Source organism: Scylla paramamosain, chromosome 19 (genome assembly GCF_035594125.1).
Source record: "Scylla paramamosain isolate STU-SP2022 chromosome 19, ASM3559412v1, whole genome shotgun sequence".
Lineage (NCBI taxonomy): Eukaryota > Metazoa > Arthropoda > Malacostraca > Decapoda > Portunidae > Scylla > Scylla paramamosain.
In genome coordinates this window covers 13,461,142-13,485,901 of record NC_087169.1, presented here as the reverse complement: position 1 = coordinate 13,485,901, position 24,760 = coordinate 13,461,142, and the positions used below count along the sequence as shown (strand labels likewise).

Genomic DNA, 24,760 nt, shown 5'->3' with positions numbered 1-24,760 from the left:
AAATTATTCTCATAGTTATTATTATCTCGTAAATTTTATATTTTCATTGTAATTTATTGTAATGCTGAGGTGAGAGGAGGAAGAGCGGCTGAGCGAGACTTGTCATAGGGCATCATTGTGCTTTAAGATTGTTTTACAAGCCATTGTCATTGTTCTAGGTCCACGATAGATTCCTCTTGGAATTCCCTGAGCTGGTCTACAGACATTTTAATTTAAAATTTTTTGCATAACTCCTCATATAGATCGATGATTTAAGAATTATCACCTAATCTCAGTTCACCTTTTTACATTTCAATCGCGGATTTTACAGAAAAATCCCCTTTACTTATATTGTTGATTAATTTAAAACGCTATTGATTTTGTCCTCAAAAGAAAGAGCATGTGTATGGTGGGGAGGGACAGAATAATAATGGTTTTGTCAAATCTCGTAGTCAACCTAAAGGTGAAAGTAGAACACTTTCCCTCCTCCTGAGATTAAATGCAGCGTTACTTCCCAACATAAGAAACTAAAATATTACATAACAGTGTACACAGGAAGAATGTGAATCAACATATTGAATGAGAACAGTAACACAAGCGCAAAGAAAACTATAAATGTCTCCTTGACAGAAATACAAAGGCAGGAAATAAATCGCACATTGACTGGAAATTATATATGACATCAAAAATAGTTTAGCCTTTATAACATGTCGGAATGAGGAAAAATATATACTAGTCGTATTATGAAGAATGGTTTAATGAGAAGTTTCTAACAGTAGCAATGAACCAGTCCCCAAGGTAAAGACGGTCCATGAGGTGACCAACAGATGGCTCTGCCCCGGCGGACAAAAGACTTCCCAGATGCGCCTTCAAGAGCGTGAGCTTTTGACGTTATGCTGAGGCTGCACGAGTAGCAGTCGAAAGTCTTAATTACAGAGTATCAATAGATAAGTGTTGAGAGAATAAAATTGTAGTATTACAGAAGTTTATTTCGGGACTAATTATCCTACTGGTTATAAGTACCAACCTCTTGTCATTATATTTATAAGTTCAAGTATACATCACTGTCAGTCCATTGCTTCACACTACTAAAGTCGGATTATCAGATGACATTATTTTCTTTCTTTTTTTTTGCTGTCCCATAATCAGAAAGTAAAATACATTTCATTATCATTCTAGAAAACACCACAATACGAATGTTTAATAGTCTCCCATTCAGCAGAGAAACAACAATGCAAATTAAGCTAGTATGGCTTAAATAACTAAAAATATTACCACAAGAGCCCTCTCAACAACCCTACATGAGCCTGGAGTGAGTGCGGGCGTCTGCCTCACTCACGCACACACCCATGCAACACACACGTGCACCCATTTTCTTCTGCTTCTACTATGCACGAAACCACGAAAACATTAATACCTGCCCATCACTACTTACATGTATCGGTTTCCTAATTATACAGACAAACTCTAATAACTTTAAAAATGTATATAATGACTCAATTTGTATATTATTCTAATAATATAAAGCGAGTGGGAGGAAGAAATTTCAAGCAGGTAGGGAATAAAATAAAATAAAATAAAAATCCACCCGGTGCAACGCTTTTTTCAATTATCTACGCAACATTACTGAACAGATACTCTTATATTCAAATATTTGGCGATGTTATATAATACTCAACAATATGTTTCAAGGCGAAAACCATAAAAAGTCAGCATTTGAAGGAATAATAACAAAATATAGGAGGCTGCGATCAGCTGTTCCACCACAACAAGGGACGATGAAAGACACACTCTCATTTTTTTCACCATAATGTCCTCCTCGCGAGTCCCGGGTCTTCGTCAGCACGGCCGTCATCATCTTATGCAGAAACTCCACTTCAGGGAGGTGAGAAATGGGACCTGGGGGTAGAAATAAGGGAGAAATAAGCGTGTGAAGAGGCCACGCTCCCTCCCTCCTCCTGCCGCCCTGAGCCGCTTGGGTTGTCAGACTTTAGAATTTTATCTTGTTTTACTCCATACTGTGATTTTATTAGGCTGGGAGATAGTCAGTGTATTATATTTGAAGTGTTAGATTATGCTTATATTTGTGTATGGGGTGGAAGTGTATCTCTAATGGTCCTTTTGTTGTATAAGGATTATCTTTGCCCGATTTTCTCAAGAGGCAGGAATGATTACCGATTATGTTTGGTTGTATTGGTGATTGTGTCCCAGTAGAGGTGGTGCTGGTGTGAGTTGTGCTGCTGTTTTGGATGTGATAGTGATGCTATTATAAGGAACTGATGGCCAGTGTTGTAGGTAATCATTGTGTACTAGTAACTCACACTCATATATTCAACCTATTAATTAATTTATGTTTTCTGTCAATACAAAGTAGTAGGACGTAGTGACTTGTATGATGCTATTTTCGTTATAAAGATAATTTTATATCAGGTAATCTGCTTGTATTGTTTTTACCAGATAATTTGCTGTTTTGATAATGTTTGTGTTATTATTTAATCATATTTACTATGCCTGTGGTTTTGCTGCTTTTAAGGTTGCTATAAATGTACTAATGTTGAGGAGCCTGTAGCAACATATTGGCATGATGTCATCATTATAATGTTCTTGATTATATGCTGATATACTTAATCTACATTAGCAATTGTATAATTATTTATGCTATGGATTCAGTGCAATGATATGGATGTGGTATGATGTTTACCCTATTACACAGGTCATGGTAGTTGTGACCATCACTCAGTACTCATGATGTTGCATTATTAGCAATGAAGGAACTGCCTGCAGAAATCTCAAGCCATGACATCAATTTAGCCTATAAATAACACAATAAGCATCCTGAGTGAAGACTAAAGATATGAAGCTCAGCTGTAAAGTTGGTACCCTTATTCCAAGCTGTAGTGTCCCCAAGCTACAACATTCTCAACTCAGCATCCTCATTTAAGGTGACCAAGAGACACCAGCTTATCACCACACACTTCCCACTCCTGCACAGACTGTTGCATTGCTGACTGGAAGAACTATTAGTCTTAAACTTTTATTAATGAATAGAGAAAGCTTCTAAATCTAAGCATTCAGTTATTACAGGAAATACAAAAACTGATTCTGAGCCTCATCTCATGCTTGCAGCTGTATGGTGAGACAAGGCAGACACGTTCCCGGCCTCGCCAAAAGTTGTTTTACCAGCTGCCTCACCGCTTGGCCTTCTCCCTGGCTGAGGTGGCTCCTGCCTCTGCCTTGGCTGCTGGGTCAGTCTGCTGCAACTATAGACAAACACTGCTTTACAGCAATTCTTGATTTTGTCTTTTTATTTTTAATTATTTTATTTGAGGATTTCACTGTGATATATATGTGATATTTGTTCCTAGAACAGTAAACAGGATATAGTCATAGAGATTTTTCTTAGTAATATTAGAAAGAGAAAGAAGAATATCTATGAGCCTCATAGTTCAAAGTGTACTTAATGGTTTGCACATACCTGCCATCCCTACCAAAGACAGGCTTAAAGTTGATCATACCTCTGTTGCCAAGTGACCTAACCTCCTCTCTCCCCTCCAGACATGTGTTCCTGGGCTTCACCAAGTGTGGTCAATTTGTGCTCTCTTACACCCATTCCAGCGACACAGATGACCACACACTGCAGATGGAACACAGGTATGTTGCTCATTGTATGTTTATACTTACCCACTCACAAAAACAATACATCTATAATTAATAATTAATTTATCATATTATCAAGTTTTTATTTATATGAACACATTCATGTTCATTTTTGAAAAAGGAAAACCAGGATGGGATTGAGATGTTTTTATTCTTTATCCCGGCTTCCCTTTCTAATTCACTAATGGAAGCTATAAATTTTAATTCAGACACACACAATAAAGGAAGTGAGCTGGTTCTTTTTGATATTATGAAATAAAAGAAAACCAATTGTGGGACTTAAGTTTTCTTTTAAGCTTAAACTTGTATGTATAAAATTCACAAGCAATAGTCTGTCTTGTAGTCAACTATCAGTACAGAATCTCTTTATATTTAGGTCTGGTACTACTTGATGGTGACCTCTGGGGATGTAATTAAACTGCTGGCTCATCAGACTGTAATGAAACAAGCCCACAGCTGTATTATGCAAGGCTAGTGGAATGGAAGGCAGTGGCTTACAATGAGTGTTAAGTGTTCATGGTCCTCTTCCATTCACTTTCAGGTACAGACTCCACTGGTGGGTGTTTGTTCCCTACACACCATTGAAGAAGGTGGCTGAGGTGATGCTGTTTGGTGACCAGACCCTACAAGCCAATGTTTATGCCTTTGAGAATGTCTTCATCTCCCTCTGTCAGTGGCCAAGGGACATGTCAAAGATTCTTGTGTATGGCTGCAGGTAGGATAGAATGCTTTTGTGTGTGTGTGTGTGTGCGTGTGTTCTCTGGTAAGTGAGCCTGCCCATATATGTCAGTAGAAGTAAAGCAGTGTACTAACCACCAGCTCCCTATCTTTCCATGGGTATTAACTCAGTCAAAGAGATCACCATAGCATTCTCACATCTTATAAAGCATTGGAATAGACAAAGGAAGCCAATAGTAGAAGATAAATTACCTCAAATGGACTTAATACTGCACATTTATCAGGGCATTGTATCGTAACTTTATCCACAATGATGATCTTTCCTGTCCCCTTAGTGATCTTGTCTCTCCCACAGTATGATTGAAGGCAGTGATGGCACCAGCTCCCAGACACGCCGGTGCTGTGTCACCATCACAGCGGTGCCATCACTTGACAACTGCTCTGCCTGCTACCAGGTGGCCACGTCCTATGAGGAGGAAGGTGGGACTGACACTAAAGGGCCTCACTGAGATGTTTTCTTTGACATTTCCTAGATGTATATTTAAAAGACTATTATGCACTTATCAACTTCACTTTTTTGCTGAACATTTTCAACAAACTATTTTCCTTGAATGTTTGTACTATGTGTTCTACAAAATCTGGCTGAAATCTCACCATTTACTATCCCTAAGCAGTATTATCCTTCATAATGTAACTATAACTCATCCCCTGTTTTGAACTGTCTATTCATTACTCATCAACCAACACAAACTCTAAATTTCACATATTAAACCATTTCTATTTTTCCTCTTGTCACAAGTTTCCACAATTCCTGCCTTTCTCCTCCATACTCTTTCCTGTCTTATATCCTCTTCCTTATGTGTGGTGTCTTTGTTCCCCCAGACCTGGCCGAGAGATGGAACAGCTGTGCCCGGTTCAGCTGCCTCAAGCACGGCATCACAGTGCACACCAGCTTTGAGATGGTGCCGCCCTTCCCAAAGTTCCTCCCGAGCGTACAAATGAAGCGGCGGGGATTTGTGGTGCTCAATGCTGGCAACTTCATCCATGTCCTGCATGTAGATATTGAAAACGTGGATCGACGGATGAAGGACAGTGAGGTGGAGGGAACAAGACTGAGCTGCATCAGGGTGAGGGAAGAAGATGAGAGTGATGATGACAGGGACCAGCAGAAGGTGAAGCACAGGAGAGTGTCTGGGGAGCAGCAGCAGCAGCAGCAATATAGTGTTCCAACCTTGAGATCCCACAAGTACAGTGCAGCAGATAGCAGCACCACCAGTGACCCTGAGGTGGACAGTCAGAGCAGCTGTGAGGAGGAGGAGAGAGACCACTGTATTAGCATCACTCCTGTCACCAAGAATAGTGGATTGAAAATTACCTTAAATATGGGCAGCAGCAGCTTGTGCAGCACTTCCACTACAGACAGAGACAGGGAGTGGGAGATCTTGATAGGCAGTGTACCAGCACGAGGCGAGGGACGAACTAAAAGCGAGGGGAGTGGTGGTGCAGGTGGGATCACTGCAGCGAGTGGGAGTGGGTGCCAGCGAAGTGCCAGTGAGGAACAGGGCACCTCTCATGCCTGTGAAGCTAATGTCTGTGATAATAACAAAGGCCATCCTGAGGGAGACGGGCCCCGGTCAGGTCTGGCCTCCAATCTCACGCCCAAGGACTTCCACTTTCTCGAGGCTTCGCCGCGTCACTACTACGGTGAGAGTGACTATTTTAATGACAACGACTCGGACGACTCCACCTGGTGTTCCCACGCTAGTGAAGACTCGCGCCGCAATGACCTCAGGGACACAGCCACCAGTGGGGCTGAGCGACACAGACCCCCAGTGAGCTACTGTGGTGTGGGGACTAAAGGTGATGACTGCGTCTTTGGCTCTCAGTTCCCTCAGCAACAGCAGCAGCAGCAGCAGCAACAGCAACAGCAACAGCAACAGCAACAGCAGCAGCAGCAGCAGCAGCAGCAGCAGCAGCAGCAGCAGCAAGGCAGGAGCAGAATGGTCCTCAGGAGTTCTAGTGAAAGCTCCTGTGGTGAAAAGACACCAACCAAGCAGGCAGAAAAAGAATATGAATTCATAGATGAAATTACAGACTCTCGTCATGAAAAACTGAGTGTGTTTAGGCGCAGGAGACTAGCAGACAAAAAATATGAGTTTTCTGATGAGAACATGGAGAACATACCTCAAAACTACAGCAGCTACCGTAACCAGAGTCGACGGCTACTGATGAGTCCCTCACGATCCCCAAGGTTCCGTTCCATGGGTGTGCCCCTCTCTGAGCTGTCCATTGAGCTTGGGGAGTCCTCAGGCCTGCTGAGGTCTATGTATGAGAAGCTGCTGAGCCCAGTATCCAGCGGAGGCTCTCCCAATGATGTGCTGCGACCCATCAACCAGAACATCACCAGCCCCATCCTTTCGCCCCGGGATGACCGCTGGAGGGAGGAGAGAGAGATGCTGGAGAAGGTACTCACACTTAAAGAAATCTTCAAAATTTTTCAAATTATCAGCAGTAAAAAAAATACACCAGGTACATAGTTAATGCTGGAGAAGATATGCTGCACAGAGAAAGCTTTTGACACTTCATGAAGTTACCTATCTGTCTTTATATTTGTAAGCCAGGCTGAGATCCCCTTAAAGGAAAATAGCTAGATCAGATATCACATCTCTCATTGTGGAACTAAAAATACAGATAAGGTTTCCATATCCTGGCTGAGTTCCTTTTAGGTGTCTTATATGAAACAGAATAGAGTGACAGTATTCATCTCCCTACCATAAGTGATATTACATATTTGCTACTAACAAAAAAAAACATGCATACATACATTTATAACTTTTTTTTGAATGCCATACTGATGCTATTTACTTGTCCTCCCCAATGATGAATTCAATTCCAGTCTCTGTGTCCCTATACACTGACCATAATAATGAACTGTCAGATACTAGGATCAAGTACTGTTTTCCACCATAAATGAGTAAGATGTGTAATTCATGCTTTATACGGTAATGTTATTTATTTCCCAGAAATAGTTTTCATGGCTTATCTGGATACACAGTTAGTGCATATATTATCTAAATAGTTAAAACAAGTGTATTGATCATAATCAGATGTTCCTACCAGTAAACACACCCAGAGACATCTGACCCAGTAGTATCTAAGCCTGCTTCCTTTTATCAGGCTGAACTGCAGAGATGGAGTTCCAGAGAGAGTTTGGGAGTTTTTGCCCTCAGTCCTGGCAGAGTCCAGAAGTCTTCTGAGAAAAGTACAGCTGGGCTTGCACAAAATGCTTCTGAGCACACACAGTCACTGGTGAGTCATGCAACCTTCTTTAAACGAGAGCAACGTATTATATTAGACTAGATGTATGCAGGATAGTCAAGGCTGAGCAAAATCCACTAGTAAGTTGTTGGGCTTTGTTTCCATGAGTGTCCTAATACAGATTTCATCCTTAGCAAAAATCTTTTATGGAGAATTCATCCTGCCACCAGATCAGTTTTTCAAAGTTTGTGATGCTTCAAGGCACAGCATCACACACTCTCCAGGATGTGGCTGACCATAATCTCCCCTTATGTATTCCAGAGCATGAGTTGTGTAGTAGATTTCAATCGACGGTATATTGAAGTGGATGATGAACTGGTGTCTATCATCACAGACATTGAGGGTGAGTGACTGGAAGTGAATGAGTGTAATTAATTGTGTTTATAGATTTGATATGTATATTGTCATTTCATGGTGTTATTAACCAGTCACTAAACTATACTACAACAAAACATGAATCTTCTTGCTTTCTTGTTTACAGTAGTGAATTCAAGATTTCAGATGAATCACTACTTTTCCTGTGTGATTAAAGCTTGTGAAATAAAAATTAAATTTCTTAATGAATCAGAAAAATCAGGCACAATATGGTGGAAAATAGTGAACACAGAAGCATGTTGATGTACCTCTTTACCTTTCTTGTTATTGTATGGCCTTCTTAGATCTACACTGGAGTTTCTGGACATAACCTATTTTAAGAAACTAAACTTATGATATTTATGGTAAGAACATCCTTTACAACTTGCACTTCTTAGAACATTAAAAAGTAACATGACAAGTTATGACACAACGCTTGGGGCACTGAGCAGCATCCTTAACCTGCTTTACCTGTATGTTCCAGATGACGAGCTGAGCACCGCCACGGGCTACCACAACGCCCTGCCGCTGGAGGTGCATGGCTCGGGCTACACCCAGATGCAGATGATCTCCAACACTAAGGCTGAGAAACTGGTAATGCTTCTTTCTCCTCACAGTTTTTAAGAAAACATAAATGTTCCACAAATATAAAAAAAAGTAATTGCCTCTAGATGGTTATTTAGAAATCACTAAGCACTGTGATCATGACTGTCTAATGTCATGTCACATAAACCTTTGTTGTTGGTGTCAGACACTGCTAAGGACTTAATAATGATGCAAGACCCAAACAGCAGCACACCAAGATGGCAGAACATTCTCCATATTATATTCCTCATCATTGTTCTCTCTTTGTCAGCCAGCATTTGATTCCCTGTACTTAGCAGGCTTCCATGACAAGCCTCTGAAACAATACAGAGAAAAATGAGGTCAAACAACCAATTGGTAAAGGAATTTTGCAGTGAAACATCATTGTTGTAACAAAAATTAGTGAAAGGCACAAGAATGGTAGGTACAAGAACTGGTAAAAAAATTAGAGGCATCCATTGCAGTATTGTTTCTCCTGCAGAATGCTCCTGGAGTGCTGGTGAAGCAAGTGAGCCTTGATGTGGAGCAGTTCTGCCATGAATTAGCTCAGAGAGTGTGTACAGAAGCCAACAAGAAATACTTTTTCTGCAATGACTACAATGTAGAGATTGTAGATGTGAGTTTATGTATTATTTTATATTTAGGATTGAGTTGTATGCTTTCATTTCCATTTCTTGAGCCTTTTTTTTCCAATTTAACTTCTCTCTTAGTTTCCTGTAAGATATTTGCTTCTTTGATTTTTATTTGTTTTAGATGAAAATTTAAGTGATATTGACTCTTTGTCTTCCCTTCCTAGGTATGCCCTGATAGTGGAGACATTGTGGCTCTGGCCTCAGTCTTGGTGCAGGCAGCCACACTGGTCAAGGGTCTGCCCAAGACAGCACGCTCCCCCCTTAGCTCACTTACCCGCCGACAGTACAAGACGACAGCAACTTTTGTCTTCAACATGGACACCAAACAGTATTATGTTGTGGAGAAAGAGCCACTAACAGAGACAGATCCTTACTGGTATGATTACTTGTATACCTCTGCAGTAGTGTGCTCTTTTTATCTTTAGTGGCTAAATACATCATCATCCACAGATCTTTTAACTTATTTTTTGTACAATAATGTGTTATTGATTGTTCTTGGTAACAGGCATCAGATGTAGACAAGTGAATATCATTAGATTTTAAATGCTTATATTTTCTGCTGAATTTTCTCATAAATTAAACAGATCTATCATATGATGAATAGTTATAATCATAAAATAAAGTAAATGTAGATATATAGTTGTTATATATTATATATCTCCAGCTGTCAGGCTTGTCTTGCTATTTCTACTGAAATATTGCAACATTACATGAATTACTTTAATTTGTAATACTTCTCATCTTTTAAAAATCCATCATGAGTATTGAGATGGATTGGTCCTGGTAGAGTGCATGTTGTTGTGTTGTTGCAGCGTGGAGACGATGGATTGTGACGTGGGTGATGAGCGGTGGTGGCTGGGAGCTCGCCAGGCAGCCAGGCAGCTGCGGGCCCAGTGGTCCTGCCCCACAGACTACTACTCCAGTGTCAAGGTCATGACCAACGAGCCATTCCTGAAAGGTATGCTCATGAAAACTTTCTTAAGTCTTTGAATCCATGTTCAATAGTAAGATTTTCATGCTTTCACCATGCTGCTTTTCTATCTTGTCAGCAGTCTAGGTTTTGTAATGGAGAGTCACTTAGTGATGTCTTTTAACTTTTTAACTTGACTTCACAACCATCCCTGTAAGAATGTAGTCAAGAAAATTGTGTATCATTCGCGATTTCTTTGATTCAAAAGTCTATTTGCAGTATGAAGTATTACCACTACTGAATGTCTTTTCCAATCCAGGGAAGTCTCTGAACCACATTATGGAGAGCCAGCACCTGGTGGCTCTGGTGTTGGGGCCGCAGCCTCAGGACTTCTAAGGCACCACTGCGCCTCCACACATATTACTGCAGGTCAGGTAGAGTGGTGCCATATTACCAAGTCTGCAAGTATCCCTCTTGCAAATTTGCATAAACTCGAAAGAGGAACAAGAACAAACTGATGAGTCACAGTTGTGTGTGTGCTGCTGCTGCACTCCACCATTTTTGTCCTTTGCCTACAAACCTTCATGGAAGCAGCAGCACTGTCTTACCTTGCCATCTGTGTTGAGCACTTTGTGAGTCTTGACCAGAGCCTGGCTGACAGTTTCCTCATGACACAAAGGCACACAGAAGTGCTGCTTGTGTCTCACCACCACTGACCACAATTACTACCTTCTACTGGGGCATTAGTATTTATTTGAACTATAGCTGCAATTACACAATTGTATGTACTGTGAGAAGCTGCTCATTGTTCTACATATTTGTATTTTTATTATGTACTTTTTGCATATTGCCTGTAGCCAAAGCATCTTGCTCATTCCAGATCAAGGTTCTCCTGCAAGTTGTATTTACATATCATTTCCTTCCTTGCCACAGTCTTGTACAGCTTGACCACCACCAGTCAGGGTGGTAGCTGGGAGATGCTCTCCCTTGCATCACCCCACCTTGAGATGTGCTGTCTCCTTACTAGTATTTGAAATTTACACAGACTCTGGGTAATTTTTTATTTTAATTCTGTTCACTTGAGTTTTTATTGTTTAGTTTAAACAAGACAATGTTGCACCTCATTTTATTTGTACTCATATTTATCAAATTTTTTTTATTTGACATTTACTGGAGAGGGAGTTATTATCTCATTTAATTTACTGTTCACTGAGAAGTTTTCAATATATTCAGGATAAAAATTCTGACAAACTGACATTAGAGTCAAGGAATGTTACTGACTAATTTTAACTATTGTTCCTTGAAGATAAAGTGTTTATCTTCAGATTTGTTTTTGACTAGAAAGAATTTATACTCATTTCATACACCTACCTCTTTATGTAGACCTGTTGTTACTTTTGTTTTAGTCACAGGAAATTTGTTATTGATGAAAATCTTTCTTGATTGACATCTAGGCCATGATTGTGTTCTAGTGCTGCCCAGGACTGAGGGTCATGACGACTGGCTTTGTGCTCTGTCAGACATTTCTTGTTTCCTGTCATGTGTAACGTTATTTTTTTTATTTATTTATTTATTTATTTATTTTATTTATTTTTTTTCTCCTCCTCCTCCAGTTCCTGGAAACTACAGCATGCATCAATTCAGTGCATGTTTTGGTATTGCCTAGCACATGTTACTTCTTTGAGAGGTGTGTCTGATGTGACCCTTGAACATTTTGTTGTATACATTATCTGATTTCTACAAAACAGTCACCAAAACTACAAAGTACAAACTTACAACTTTAATTACAGTCCCTTTACTTCATTCACCCATCAGCACTTCCTTGAATAGATTTTTGTTCCGAAATTTTTATTGAGTATTTAGTGATGCTTATATACTTGAAAAGGAAAACATTTTGTAACATGTGCGAGCCCTTTTTTTTCTCTATCTTTTTTTTTTCTGCATTTAAAGTACGTGAAGTATGTGTGAAGCTTGGTAATGTTGAGATGTTCAGAAATGAGAATATATTAATACTTGGTAACCCTAAGTGTTTATTGCCAGGTTGGGAAAATGTGCTGCATCATGTTATGCAGTAGATGACTCGTGAACTAGACTGGAAATATTATTCGATGTTTTGGTGTTTGTGTTCTTGGTGCAGACATGTCAGTGTTGCATGACAAAACGGGATGAATGTGGAGGACCTGTAATGCTGCACCTGCTTTCCTGTTGTGATGAATTGAAGAAATTGTTTTATGTATACAGTTACCTTTTGAACAGAGAAGTAACTAGACTTACTACACTTTCTCTGCAGTCTTCATACACCATAGTGGAGAATCTAAACAGTTGCTTTCCATTTTAGGGAAAACACAAACACTTGCGTTCCACTTTTATAAATTTAAGAACTCATCCATGTTCATTTTATTATGCAGCATTACCAGTCAGAGCTGTATATGCTGGTAGGTTGTTCAGTATTGGAAGTAGCATTGATACTAAGGTTCATTTTCTGTTCCATGTACCATTATCTGAGCTGCTGTGTTCTCTTTAGCAGTGTCCTCTAAGGAGGTGACCTCATAATGTCTGCAGCTATCTTTTCAACATCATTATTCACTCTATAGCACATAACTTTATGTATTGTAGACTTACTTCCTTTGTCATATTCTTCCACTCTGTCTTCCATACAATCTATCTCGTATACATCTCCTGTTAGTCTTGCTCTCATACACCTTTCTGACAAATTCATCTTTCAATTAATCATTATACTTCATTTGTGTATAAAATAAGTCAGATGTTGGCTCATTAATAAGCCAAGCCATCACAAAGATAAAGAGTGACACATTCTGTGATTTAAATCTGAACAGGCAGGTCTCAATACCTGCAACTTCAGGAAACCTGTCTTGCTGGTCACTGCACTCCTCTATCAGCTGATCTCAGCACCACCCAGCCCAAATGCTGCTCACTCTGACCTTCAAGACTGATGCAGGGAGGAAGGCCCTGTGGTTCTAGTATTATAAGGATTTTTTTAACTTGATAATTTGTGTAAACACTGGACATTGTATTCACAGGAAAAACTGATATATTTATTTTTTATGTTTTGATCGTCTTTGATGACTTTGATGGGTGTATAAAGCACCTGAGAAGGAATGTAGTAGTATTTTTTTATTACTGAAGGGTGCTATTTACAGACAGCCATGAGTGCACATACTATCTGTGTGTGACAAAGCACAATTACACTTGTACTGAATTCCTGCTGTAAGAAAATCACCTTAACCCTAATCTTGCCTATGATGAAATTCCCTATCAATGTGATACCCAGCAACATTCTTCCAAGATTCATGATGTGTTGTATGTACTACTCTAGCTGTCATGGACATGCTAATGCTGTACTATTCCCTTTTAGTAAAACTGGTGTAGATTCCTTTTGACAAAAATCATGTGAAATCATACTGTCAGATAAATTTGTGTCATGTGTATAGAATGCCTTTTTGCCTCCTCCATTTCATCTATCACGGCATCAACTCCTCACTCTGTAGCATTTAGCATGATTGTTTACAACACAAGAGCAGTTGATGATGTTGCTTCATTTGTCACCTCATGATGTATGTCAAGAGTGCTTGTTTCTTTATTTGCCATTAGTGTTTTCCAGTATGTGATGATGTTAATGTGACTAGAAATCTGGTGGTGATCAGTTTTCAAGTTCAGTGCCTATGAGAGGCAGGCAGAAGTCAGCCTCGGGTTGTCCCACGGGCAGTATGTCAGCATTTGACAACACCTCTGATTCTGTCGCTTCATGTTTGTGCAATACTATATGAGGTCATTATACCTGCTGATTGGCTCTGTAATGCTGCCACCTGAACACATGTGAACTGATGACAGTCACTGACTGACACTCTCATCCTTCATATTCCCATCTTTTTAATGTGCGATAAATTGACTTTTGATTCCTACCAAAATCCTTATTTATTCCTAAGACCCCTGATTACAAACAATGTAGTACCTTATAAGTAAAAGAGGTATTTATTGGAATGAAAAGTCAATTTGCCATACATTTTGAAAAGATAAAGGCACTTGGGATAATCATAATTACCATGATAACATGTTATCAGCTGGCATAATTACTGGGCCAGAGCAGATAGCCATACAACACACACACACACACACACACACACACACACACACACACACACACACACACACACACACACACACACACACACACACACACACACACACACACGCATGCATGCACACACACACACACACACACACACACACACACACACACACACACACACACACACACACACACACACACACACACACACACACACACACACATGCATGCACACACGCACGCACACATGCACGCACACACACACATGCACGCACACACACGCGCACACACACACACACACACACACACACACACACACATGCAAATGTGGTAGATAAAAAAGAAATGCCTTGATTTTAATATTGGAATTTTAAGGATGATTTAAAGCTAGCCTGAATAAATTTAAAGGTTTAGAAGTAACAAAATCTTCCTAGTTTCAAACATGGTAACTTGAAGAATAGCTTTTAAATCTACTAGTAACAAAACATGCCTTGATCCAGGAGCTTCAAGGATTAGGAAGAATTGGTTGTGACCCACGGGTGGTCATTGTAGCACTTAGTTATGGAAGTTGTGCTCCATGTTCAAACCAGAAAAAAAACAAGACGATGGAGTATTTTCACCCCACCGAAAGGTACACTCTCAGATATCTGAATTGTGTGTGCAATCCCATGGCCTCCGCAAAATGTTAACTATGTGAAATTATCAAAATTTATTGCAATCATTACCAGCTTTCTTATGTTTCTATACTAAATTTAAAGTCTGAAATCACTTTTAACTTTGTCTTCAGTCATGTAAAATGTTTATTGCAACCTCTCAGGGTGCCCTCAGGAATTGTCACAGAACACTTTGTGAAAACATGAAAACAAAGTTAGCCTGACAGGTGTTGAGAGTGCAGCCAAAGGTGAGGTGAAAATGAAGATTAAATCATCATTCTCAGCAATAACATGTAGTCTAGAGTATTACACTGCTCAATATTCATAGTTTCTGGTCATACTGATTTGTGGTATGTTAACAAATTAAGTGAATTTGTCACGATTAGGAATCTTGCCCGGGAAGCAGAGTTTGTATATGTTAGAATTCTGATGTTCCTGATAACCTGCACAGAACCAAGATGGATAACCATTATGTTCCTGTAGTAAGGATATATCCATGACTCACCGAGAGACGTAGATCTTAGGAGCAGTGCGTCAGTGTTCTCCCAGCTCACGTCACAGGATCAGAACTCATCCCCAACAGAGGTGTTTTGTTTCTGTACCTACATCCATTTAAGCCATCTAATTTATGTACTTTTCACCCCTAATTGATTTCCTCGCCTGCAGGTACACTTATATAGTACCTACAACATGCATTTCTGTCTACTGAGTATTAGGTAGCGAGTCCCAAACAAGTAAGGACCTGAATAGCGTCTAAGTGATGGATTTGTTTTTATCAATTCCAGAGTTACATTACAAGCTGTTTGTGGTGATAGCAGAGCACCTGGCTTGTCTCTGTTGCTGAGGTTTTGATAAGTTCAAGTATTATAAGCAACTTCCCCAGTGAAGGAAACTGTGGACCTTTTTTATATTGTATCAAATGAAGAATATAGTTTTGTTAGAGAATGTAGAGTCAGCCACTTTTGTCTCATTATCCACATTTGTGTACTTATGTGTCCATTATCATGATCAGTAAAACAATATTTATTTTAGCTGTGTTTGTTAATCCTGTTTAGCCTAAAGTGCTGTTTTGGTCCTGATTGTCTCTTCTGTGAGCAATCAGAAACTTGCCTTCTGTGACAATAGGACAAGATACAGATATGAGATTGTGATTGGAGGAGGCACACGGAGAAGATAAGGTAACAGCATAAACAAATAGGATTTGAGGTTAGGAAAAGGTCAAGAATGTTGGGCACTTCTCTAAGACAGGAATACGCGTAGGGTGTTGCATCAGTTGTTCTAGATCATGGAGGATACCAAAGTTAAAGGCTAGTTCACCAGGATGGTCAGTGAAGGGAGAGGAAAGCCAAAGCTGGTGATGAACATTGAAGTCTCCAAGGATGGAGATCTCCGCAAAAGGGAAGACAAAATGTGCTCCACTTTGGAAATTTAGTAGTCAAAGAATTTCTTACACTCAGAGGAGTTGGGTGAGAGATATACAGCACAGATAACTTAAGTTTGAGAGTGACTTTGTAGTTGTAACCATTTAGGGAAAAAATCAGAAGATTCAAAATCGTGGGCTTTGAATTAAATTTGAGGATGGAAAAAGTAGGAGGGGACAGAAAAGAGGCTACTGTCAGTTGCCTCAGACTACTGTGTTTCAGTGAGGAAAAGATGAAGTTTAGTAGAGGAGAGGTGGTGTTCTACAGATTGAAAATTACATCTAAGACTGAATGTTGCAGAAGTTAATGAAGAAAAATTGAGGGGGGAGGGGTGTCAGGACACTTAGGGTCGATACCACAAGAGCAGTCCGACCTGGGGACATTTGTGGTCCCCTCCCCAAATGGGGATTCAGAGGACAGTGTAAGAGTCGCCAGATTAATTTTGAATTTTGAGTGAAGGGTGTGTATGTGTAATTAGGTGCATGTAGTTTTGTGTGAAGGAAGAGAGATGTCTTTAGAGGGCAGGGTGTGACTGCCCCCTTGTGTTGTGAGACACAGAGGGAAACGTTCATTGAGGTTACAGTGGAAAAAAAAAATGGTCCAGTGCTTCGGACCTCAGAGAATAATTATCGTTTCGGCAGGTGTTTAATGCTTCCTCCATGTAACACACACAAACACACCCTGCATTTCATTCTTCACGCACTTCCGTGACTGCTGCTGTAAAAGGCACCCGGTCTTATCATTCAAACAATTTCCAGTAGACGTAGGTGTGACCATTCACATCTCTTCCACACTCTCTCTCTCTCTCTCTCTCTCTCTCTCTCTCTCTCTCTCTCTCTCTCTCTCTCTCTCTCTCTCTCTCTCTCTCTCTCTATATATATATATATATATATATATATATATATATATATATATATATATAAACACACACACACACACACACACACATCATATTCTGGAGAACACCTGAAAATACCTGGAAATTGAAGAAAATATTGATGAACAGACGCGGGCAAGGAGGAGGGAAGATCTCGGCCTGGGTCCTGATGTTTTCATGGTGGGCGCTCTAAACAGGGCTGCAACATGAACTTTATATTTTATTCAAGCCTTATTTGGGGCACTTTGGGGGTTAGTTGTCTATTTTCGTAGTTAATTCTGGCTTTCCTTAACGTCTGGGTCTAGAAACATACGGAAGTTTAACTAAATATTGATGGACAGGCAGGGAGGGAGGCAGGAAAAGTGTCTGTCTCAACTCTTATTTTTATGTACAGCAATTCATTTTGAAACTTGCAAGAAGAAAGACGCCCAGACTGGACTGCATTATATATTCCGCCCTGCCATATACTTTAACTAACACACTGATCATTGACGGGGAGAGACTGGAATGGAGGGATGTCCCGGGTCTCGGTAGCCTGATGACGTCACGCTTTTATATACGTACATTAAGCTATTTTGAAATTGACCCCTCGAAAAAATGGAACTAGACTGGAATGTTTTATATTTTCTGATTTGCCATATAGCTGGAACATAAAAACATTTCCAGCCTAACTAATGATAAAAAAAAAAAATGAAAATCTGATTTTTACGAATGGGGAATATATATATATATATATATATATATATATATATATATATATATATATATATATATATATATATATATATATATATATATATATATATATATATATATATATATATATATATATATATATATACTCGTATATATATACTCGTATATATATATATATATATATATATATATATATATATATATATATATATATATATATATATATATATATATATATATATATATATACTAGATTTTGTTACATATTCTGAATACAAAAATTATTTACTTTCCAAATAAGTAAGGAAAACACAAATTTCTTGTCATATATATATATATATATATATATATATATATATATATATATATATATATATATATATATATATATATATATATATATATATATATATATATATATATATATATATATATATATATATATATATATATATATATATATATATATATATATTTTCAAATCTAGCAATGAACTTGTTTTAAATTTCAAAATACGAATTGTTACACTTTATTTTATCATGTATTATTACATGGGATACATTTCTTGTTTTTTAGTTTTGAATTAAACACTAAATCAATCCTAGGCGTGCTAATAAAAAAATACAAAATGACGAAAGTGTTATTTTAACAGAAAAAAACAGCTAGACAAAATTTTATTATATACTGTAACTTCTTATACTTTTCTATTAATTAAGTATCAAAGCAATGCAAACTCTAATAAAAAATAAAATGATATATAGAGCCGAAGTTTTAATTTTTTTATTTATTTATCTATTTATTTATTTATTTATTTATTTATTTTTTTGCACTCTCCTCAATACCTCCTCCTCTTCCCCTCCCCTTCACACTCCTCCTCTCCTCTTCACCTCCACCTTCACCACTTCCACCTACTTCTACACACGGAGCCTTGAAATCACCTGGAAACACCTGCAAAACCCTCGAAATTACGCTAAATCTGTGACGAGAAATTTTTACCTTAGCCACGGTGGGACGGGACGGAAGTCGGAGGGGCTTGGTGGGGCTCGGCGGAGTTGGCCAGGTCGGGGCGCCAAGGATACCGTAGTGTGGTGGCGGTGATGGTGTGGTGGTGTCGTGTCGTGTGGTGTGGTGTGGTGTGGTATGGCCCTGTGTGGTGGTGTGGTGTTAACATTACACTCTCACAAGCTTAACTACCCTGTGTGTGTATGTGTGTGTGTGTGTGGCGCCGATCAGAGACGAGTCACAAAGCTGTACAATTGGTGTTTAACCCTTAAACTGCCACTTGATGTGTGTGTGTGTGTGTGTGTGTGTGTACGAGTACAAATCAGAACTTCATCAATGTGTTTGTTCGTTTGTTTGCTTGTGATACTCTGTGTGTGTGTGTGTGTGTGTGTGTGTGTGTGTGTGTGTGTGTGTGTGTGTGTGTGTGTGTGTGTGTGTGTGTGTGTATTACTTCAGTTTTTTTGGGGGGATCACCTGAAGATCCGCCACCCCAGCCGCACTCGGGGTGGCAGATCTTCAGGTGAGACAATCTGGGGTGGCGGATCTTCAGGTGATCCCATACTTTTAACTTTTTTCTGCATTTTTTATATCCACTCAGTTTTTTAATGCGTTCATGTGTTAGGTTAGGTTAGGTTAGGTTAGGTTAGGCTAACCTAACCTAACCTAATCTAACCTAACCTAACCTAACCAAGTGAGAGAGTCTGGGGTGGCGGATCTTCAGGTGAGACAATCTGGGGTGGCGGATCTTCAGGTGATCCCTGTGGGGTGGCGGATCTTTAGGTGATCCTTTTTTTTTTTGTATATATATATATATATATATATATATATATATATATATATATATATATATATATATATATATATATATATATATATATATATATATATATATATATATATATATATATATATATATATATATATATATATATAAGAATGTATGTATGCATGCATGTGCGCTTAGGTTCGTGTATGTATGTACAAGTAAATTTACCATTGCTCTCAGATGTGCAGACTTTTCGCCGTCTAGATTCTACGGCGAATCTACTTCAGTTTCCTCTTTAGTGGTGTGTGCACAGTACAATTTAGTCCCAGTTCCCTGGGACTAGAGCGTATTTGTCTGTCAGCCCACCACATACATATCACCGCAGCGTGATATATATATATATATATATATATATATATATATATATATATATATATATATATATATATATATATATATATATATATATATATATATATATATATATATATATATATATGAAAACAAAGCAACATGTTGATTCGTCGATCAACGTGAGAGAGCTGTGTACAGTAAGCAAAGCTATGTAAAGAAAGCAAAGCTGAAGGACAGGAGGAACACTGCCAATTGTGAGGAGTGGGTGGGGTGGGGGTGGTTTGCCTGGCCACACACTGCTGCCGGACAACAACAACACTGCCACCTTGGGGGTGGGGGTTTGCCTAGCCACACACTGCTGCCGGACAGGAGAAACATTGCCACCTTAATGAGGTGGCACCTTATCGTACAAAGAGGCTTAATAGGACAGAGTGAAAGGGCTGGATGCCTTCACCTGTGCTTCTCCTCCCACAATACTACCAGGTTTGTCTCCTCCAGTCTCCTTTACCGGGGATCCCAGTCCTGCATACTCGTACATATCAATGCACGGACTGTTTTGAAGTCGGTTCTTCAGGAAAAGAATGCTTTTTCTTCGAATGGACTATGTGCTTAACATAGTTGTGTGTGAAGATACTGTCTCGTGTCCCCAAGGAAACATGAGGCAGTACCTTCACAGGTTTTACTTATGAACGCCCATAATATATGCCAACAACTCATCCACAACAGGGATTACTTAGCAGAGCCCATGGTTCATACCTTTTATCACTAGACATACATAGTTTCAGTTTCCAACCATCGATGAGAAAACAATAAGGCATATGCTGTGAAAAGGTTCTCTACGCAAACGCTGCTGTTGGATGATACAAATAAACCAACTCTCACCCGTTAAGGCCATTTTGTATACTTGTACACATCACTACACAAAACATGCTTCACTTCATATTTTGATGAAATTTCTGTTTCAGGCAATAATTCGACAAAGTGAAGCAAGTTACAATCAAGCATCTCAGGGATGTGGTTTATCAAAACAGTATCTAATTCACTTTTTAACACCAACCTTGAATGCAGGGAATCCACCACTACAGAAGTCCCCGGAATACTTCCCAGCAGGTTCATCTACACCCAGACACCCCGTGGGACACCGAGTGATGTCAGATGGCGTGTCTCCAGCATGCCATGAGTGAGGCTTGCAAAACTCCGCCCAGCGTTTGTAGCCACCACCACCACTCACCATAAACAAACATGCCGTCGCAGCCCACTGATGCTAGCTAATGACTCAAAGCTTCATGAACCTTTGAACTCGTCTCGACTCACGTAAAACTGCCGAGTTCCGTAATGGCTTCATTATTCCATGTTTCCGAGTGCACCACACATTAGGATAGAAAATACACGGTGACTTTAGAAGTATAATAATAATAATAACAATAATAATAATAATAATAATAATAATAATAATAATAATAATAATAATAATAACAATAATAATAAGGTCCAGCATTCACATCTCGTCCCATCATCCAACAATAAAAAATAGTGATTCCAAACAGCGATTGCATCTCGTCTCACAGTCCTCGTCTTACTCGTCCTTGTCCTCGTCCCCCTCTTCCTCCTCTTCCTCCTTCTCGTTCTCCTCCTCCTCCTCTTCCTTGTCTCTCAGTCCTCTTCCTCCTCGTCCTCGTCCTCGGTGATGGAGTCGTCCGGGAAGTAGGTCTCGAGGATCTCCCGCGCTCTCTCCACCACCTCCTCGTCCTCGTGGCCCAGCTTCTCACTCATGACCAGCACGCCGCCAGCCTCCGCCATCTGCTGCACCGCTACGCCGCCCCCGGTTTTCTGTCCAGAGAGAGAGAGAGAGAGAGAGAGAGAGAGAGAGAGAGAGAGAGAGAGAGAGAGATACGAATAGTACTGTAACAATATTATTATTATTATTATTATTATTATTATTATTAGTAGTAGTAGTAGTAGTAGTAGTAGTAGTAGTAGCTGCAGCAACAGTAGTAATAGAAATCGTAGTTGTAAAACCAGCACGATAAACCAATTAAGTAATAGTAATGGTAAGAGTAGTAGTAGTAGTAATAGTAGTAGTAGTAGTAGTAGTAGTAAAAACCAATATGATTAACCACAAAAACAACAATTATATAATAGTAGTACTAGTAGTAGTAGTAATAGCAGTCGCAGTAGTAACAACAGCCAGACGAACCTCCAGTATGGTGAGCAGCGTATCCACCGTGATGAGGTCCAGGCGGTGAGGCGCGGGCGGTTTGAGGGTGTCCAGCAAGGTACGCACCCCGCCAGCCTTCACCAGGGCCGCCACCTGCCCCGCACTGCCGCCCGCCACCAGGTTGCTCACCGCCCACACTGCCTCTCGCGCCACTTCCGTTGCGCCCTGAACACCGAAGAAACTTGACTCTCTAGCTTCCTTCTCTCTCTCTCTCTCTCTCTCTCTCTCTCTCTCTCTCTCTCTCTCTCTCTCTCTCTCTCTCTTTCTCTCTCTCTCTCACCTCCTGGATAAGGTGGACCAACGTATGGAGGAAGCCCTCGTCCACCACCTTCTGTATCTGCTCCACCGTGCCCGCCGTAATGTTGGACAGCGCCCACGTCGCCTCCTTAGTCCGCCGCGCCTCCCGAGACTCCTTCAGTATTGTGTGGAGCGGTGCCAGCATCCCGGCGTCCAGGGCTGCTTCTGTCTGTAGGAGGAAGTCAGGCTCGTCAGGCTTGATACTAAGCCACCATATATAGACCCGCATTCAGATAATAATAATAATGATGATAAAAGATAAAATAATGACACCATACACACCAAAAGTTAGTGCCAAAAAAACAATGGTGCTCGGAGATAATAACGATAGTGATAGAAATACAAAAATGGCACCATGCACACCTAAGAGTCAGTGCCAGAAACAAGGGAACCAAGAGATAAAGATAAAACGCAGATGCCAGGGGCGCTCCTCGACTAATTGGCATCCGGGGCGGAACATTCATTCGCACCTCCCCCATCCATGAATTCCCCCATCCCCCGCAGTGAATCCGCCACTGATAAATTGAGCTTCTTCCATCTCCACGCCAGCACCTCTACTGTGTCTCAGTGAGTGGTGGCGTGGGGGGGATTCGAACTGTAAGGAATCGGATTCAAGACCAAGGTAATCAATTCTTTCTCAGACTGAAATGAGACTGGCCAAGTGCGGCGAAAAATGTTGCTCTAGAAAATGAGTTGTGGACAAATACAGACAACTAACAGACAATGATGATAATAATAAAAAAAAATATATAAATCAATAATAATAATAATAGTAATAATAATAATGATAATAATAATAATAATAATAATAATAATAATAATAATAATAATAATAATAATAATAATAACAATAATAACACTAATTTATCTATCTACATATTAGGCCGGCAATCCCAAGCGGGGTGGCCCAGACAAACCACCATACACTCATGCACAAATCATTCACACTACTAATCCTGTCGGCTCAAGTTGGAAAGGGATAGTCTCATGGACCCCCACTACTACTACTACTACTACTACTACTACTACTACTACTACTACTAATAATAATAATAATAATAACAACTACTGCTACTATACTAAAACATGAGATGGAGAACTGACTACTTATGTTTGTATGGCACCCCTTTTATTTGTCACCTGGGTTAGGCCGCTCCCCCACCCCCATTAACACGCCCCTGGCAAACACGTACGAGTATGAATAATGGCACCATACATAGCTGGAAATTACAGCTTCAAATTAGTGCCAAAAAACATGATGCCAGACGATACAGACATAAAAATGGCATACCAGAATTAGTGCCAGACAAGAGCGCCAAGTGTTAATGACGATAAAAAAAAAGAAAAGAAAGAAAACACGTAAAATGATAGCACTATATGCGGCGGAGAGTGCCAGAGCAATAGTGCCAGATGTTGATGAAGATGAAAAATAGATAAAATGAGGCACTTAATACACCTGAGAGTGCCAAGATAATAGTGCCAAGGACCATATTCTGAAACACTTCTGCGCCACACCTCCACTTCTTTCAAAAGACTCTAGTTGAAGTGGCACGAGTTTTACCGTGTTTTTACGTTTTAAGAGAAAGATTAACAAGATTTCTACATTATTGAAAGGTAAACACTCTTGAGAACCCGTCAAGTAACCTCTGTGTCCTCTGAAAATAGCCGGGGTGTTAGAGAGAGCAAAGCGTTTCTGAATACTGGTATATCATAAGTTACACATGATTGAAGGGTGTTCTTTATAGTTCTAGTGACAGACTAATAATTTTTTTCATTATTCAGAAGGGAATCTTGAGAACCTAGCGAATCACCTTTGTGAGCTTCGAAAAATAGTCGTGGTGTTAGAGAGAGAGAGAGAGAGAGAGAGAGAGAGAGAGAGAGAGAGAGAGAGAGAGAGAGAGAGAGAGAGAGAGAGAGAGAGAGAGAGAGAGAGAGAGAGAGAGAGAGAGCAAAACGTTTTCGAATATGGGCCTATGTATTAATAAATATAAAATAAGGATTAAATTATGACACTCTACACACCTGAAGGAGCTAAACAATAATGCCAAGTGTTAATTACAATAAAATACTGATAAAATAATGGCACTACGAACCTGAGAGTCAGTGCCAGAGACGACGGTGCCAAGAGCCCTGATGGAGGGGTACACCACCTGCCTGCTGCGGGAAGAGAGGTTCCCCACCAGTATCGGCAGCAGCCCCGCCTCCACCACCAGCTGTATGGCCTTGTTGCTCCCCGCGTCCGTCAGGTAGGTGAGGGTCCACAGGGCGTCCGC

The 24,760-nt window shown here is 39.8% G+C and overlaps 2 protein-coding genes and 1 long non-coding RNA gene across 4 annotated transcripts in view; 1 reads left to right on the top strand and 2 right to left on the bottom strand.

Annotated features, from left to right (window-relative positions):
• The first annotated feature begins 875 nt into the window (after positions 1-875).
• On the top strand, positions 876-15,887 carry LOC135109668 (uncharacterized). Its single transcript, XM_064021199.1, has 13 exons — positions 876-1,864; positions 3,106-3,224; positions 3,535-3,630; positions 4,178-4,351; positions 4,670-4,794; positions 5,197-6,779; positions 7,492-7,623; positions 7,894-7,975; positions 8,471-8,580; positions 9,053-9,187; positions 9,368-9,579; positions 10,016-10,161; positions 10,433-15,887. Exons 1-13 carry the CDS (start codon positions 1,790-1,792, stop codon positions 10,507-10,509), a joined length of 3,066 nt encoding a protein of 1,021 aa, XP_063877269.1. The 5' UTR covers positions 876-1,789; the 3' UTR covers positions 10,510-15,887.
• Positions 3,042-7,578, bottom strand: LOC135109670 (uncharacterized). The gene is made up of 5 exons (XR_010272836.1): positions 7,444-7,578; positions 6,499-6,748; positions 4,567-4,780; positions 3,455-3,613; positions 3,042-3,239 (listed from the first exon to the last, which is right to left on the bottom strand). It is a non-coding gene; the product is annotated as an uncharacterized LOC135109670 (long non-coding RNA).
• A 5,478-nt stretch (positions 15,888-21,365) lies between the features above and the next one.
• LOC135109669 (mucin-2-like) overlaps positions 21,366-24,760 on the bottom strand; it is a 12,419-nt gene continuing 9,024 nt past the window's right edge. For both annotated transcript variants that reach the window (XM_064021200.1, XM_064021201.1), the window contains 4 exons: positions 24,581-24,759; positions 22,471-22,656; positions 22,170-22,355; positions 21,366-21,802 (listed from right to left, as the gene is read on the bottom strand). In XM_064021200.1, coding sequence (XP_063877270.1) covers positions 21,626-21,802; positions 22,170-22,355; positions 22,471-22,656; positions 24,581-24,759 — 728 coding nt within the window. In that variant the 3' untranslated portion in view covers positions 21,366-21,625. The remainder of the gene's footprint in view (positions 21,803-22,169; positions 22,356-22,470; positions 22,657-24,580; position 24,760) is intronic.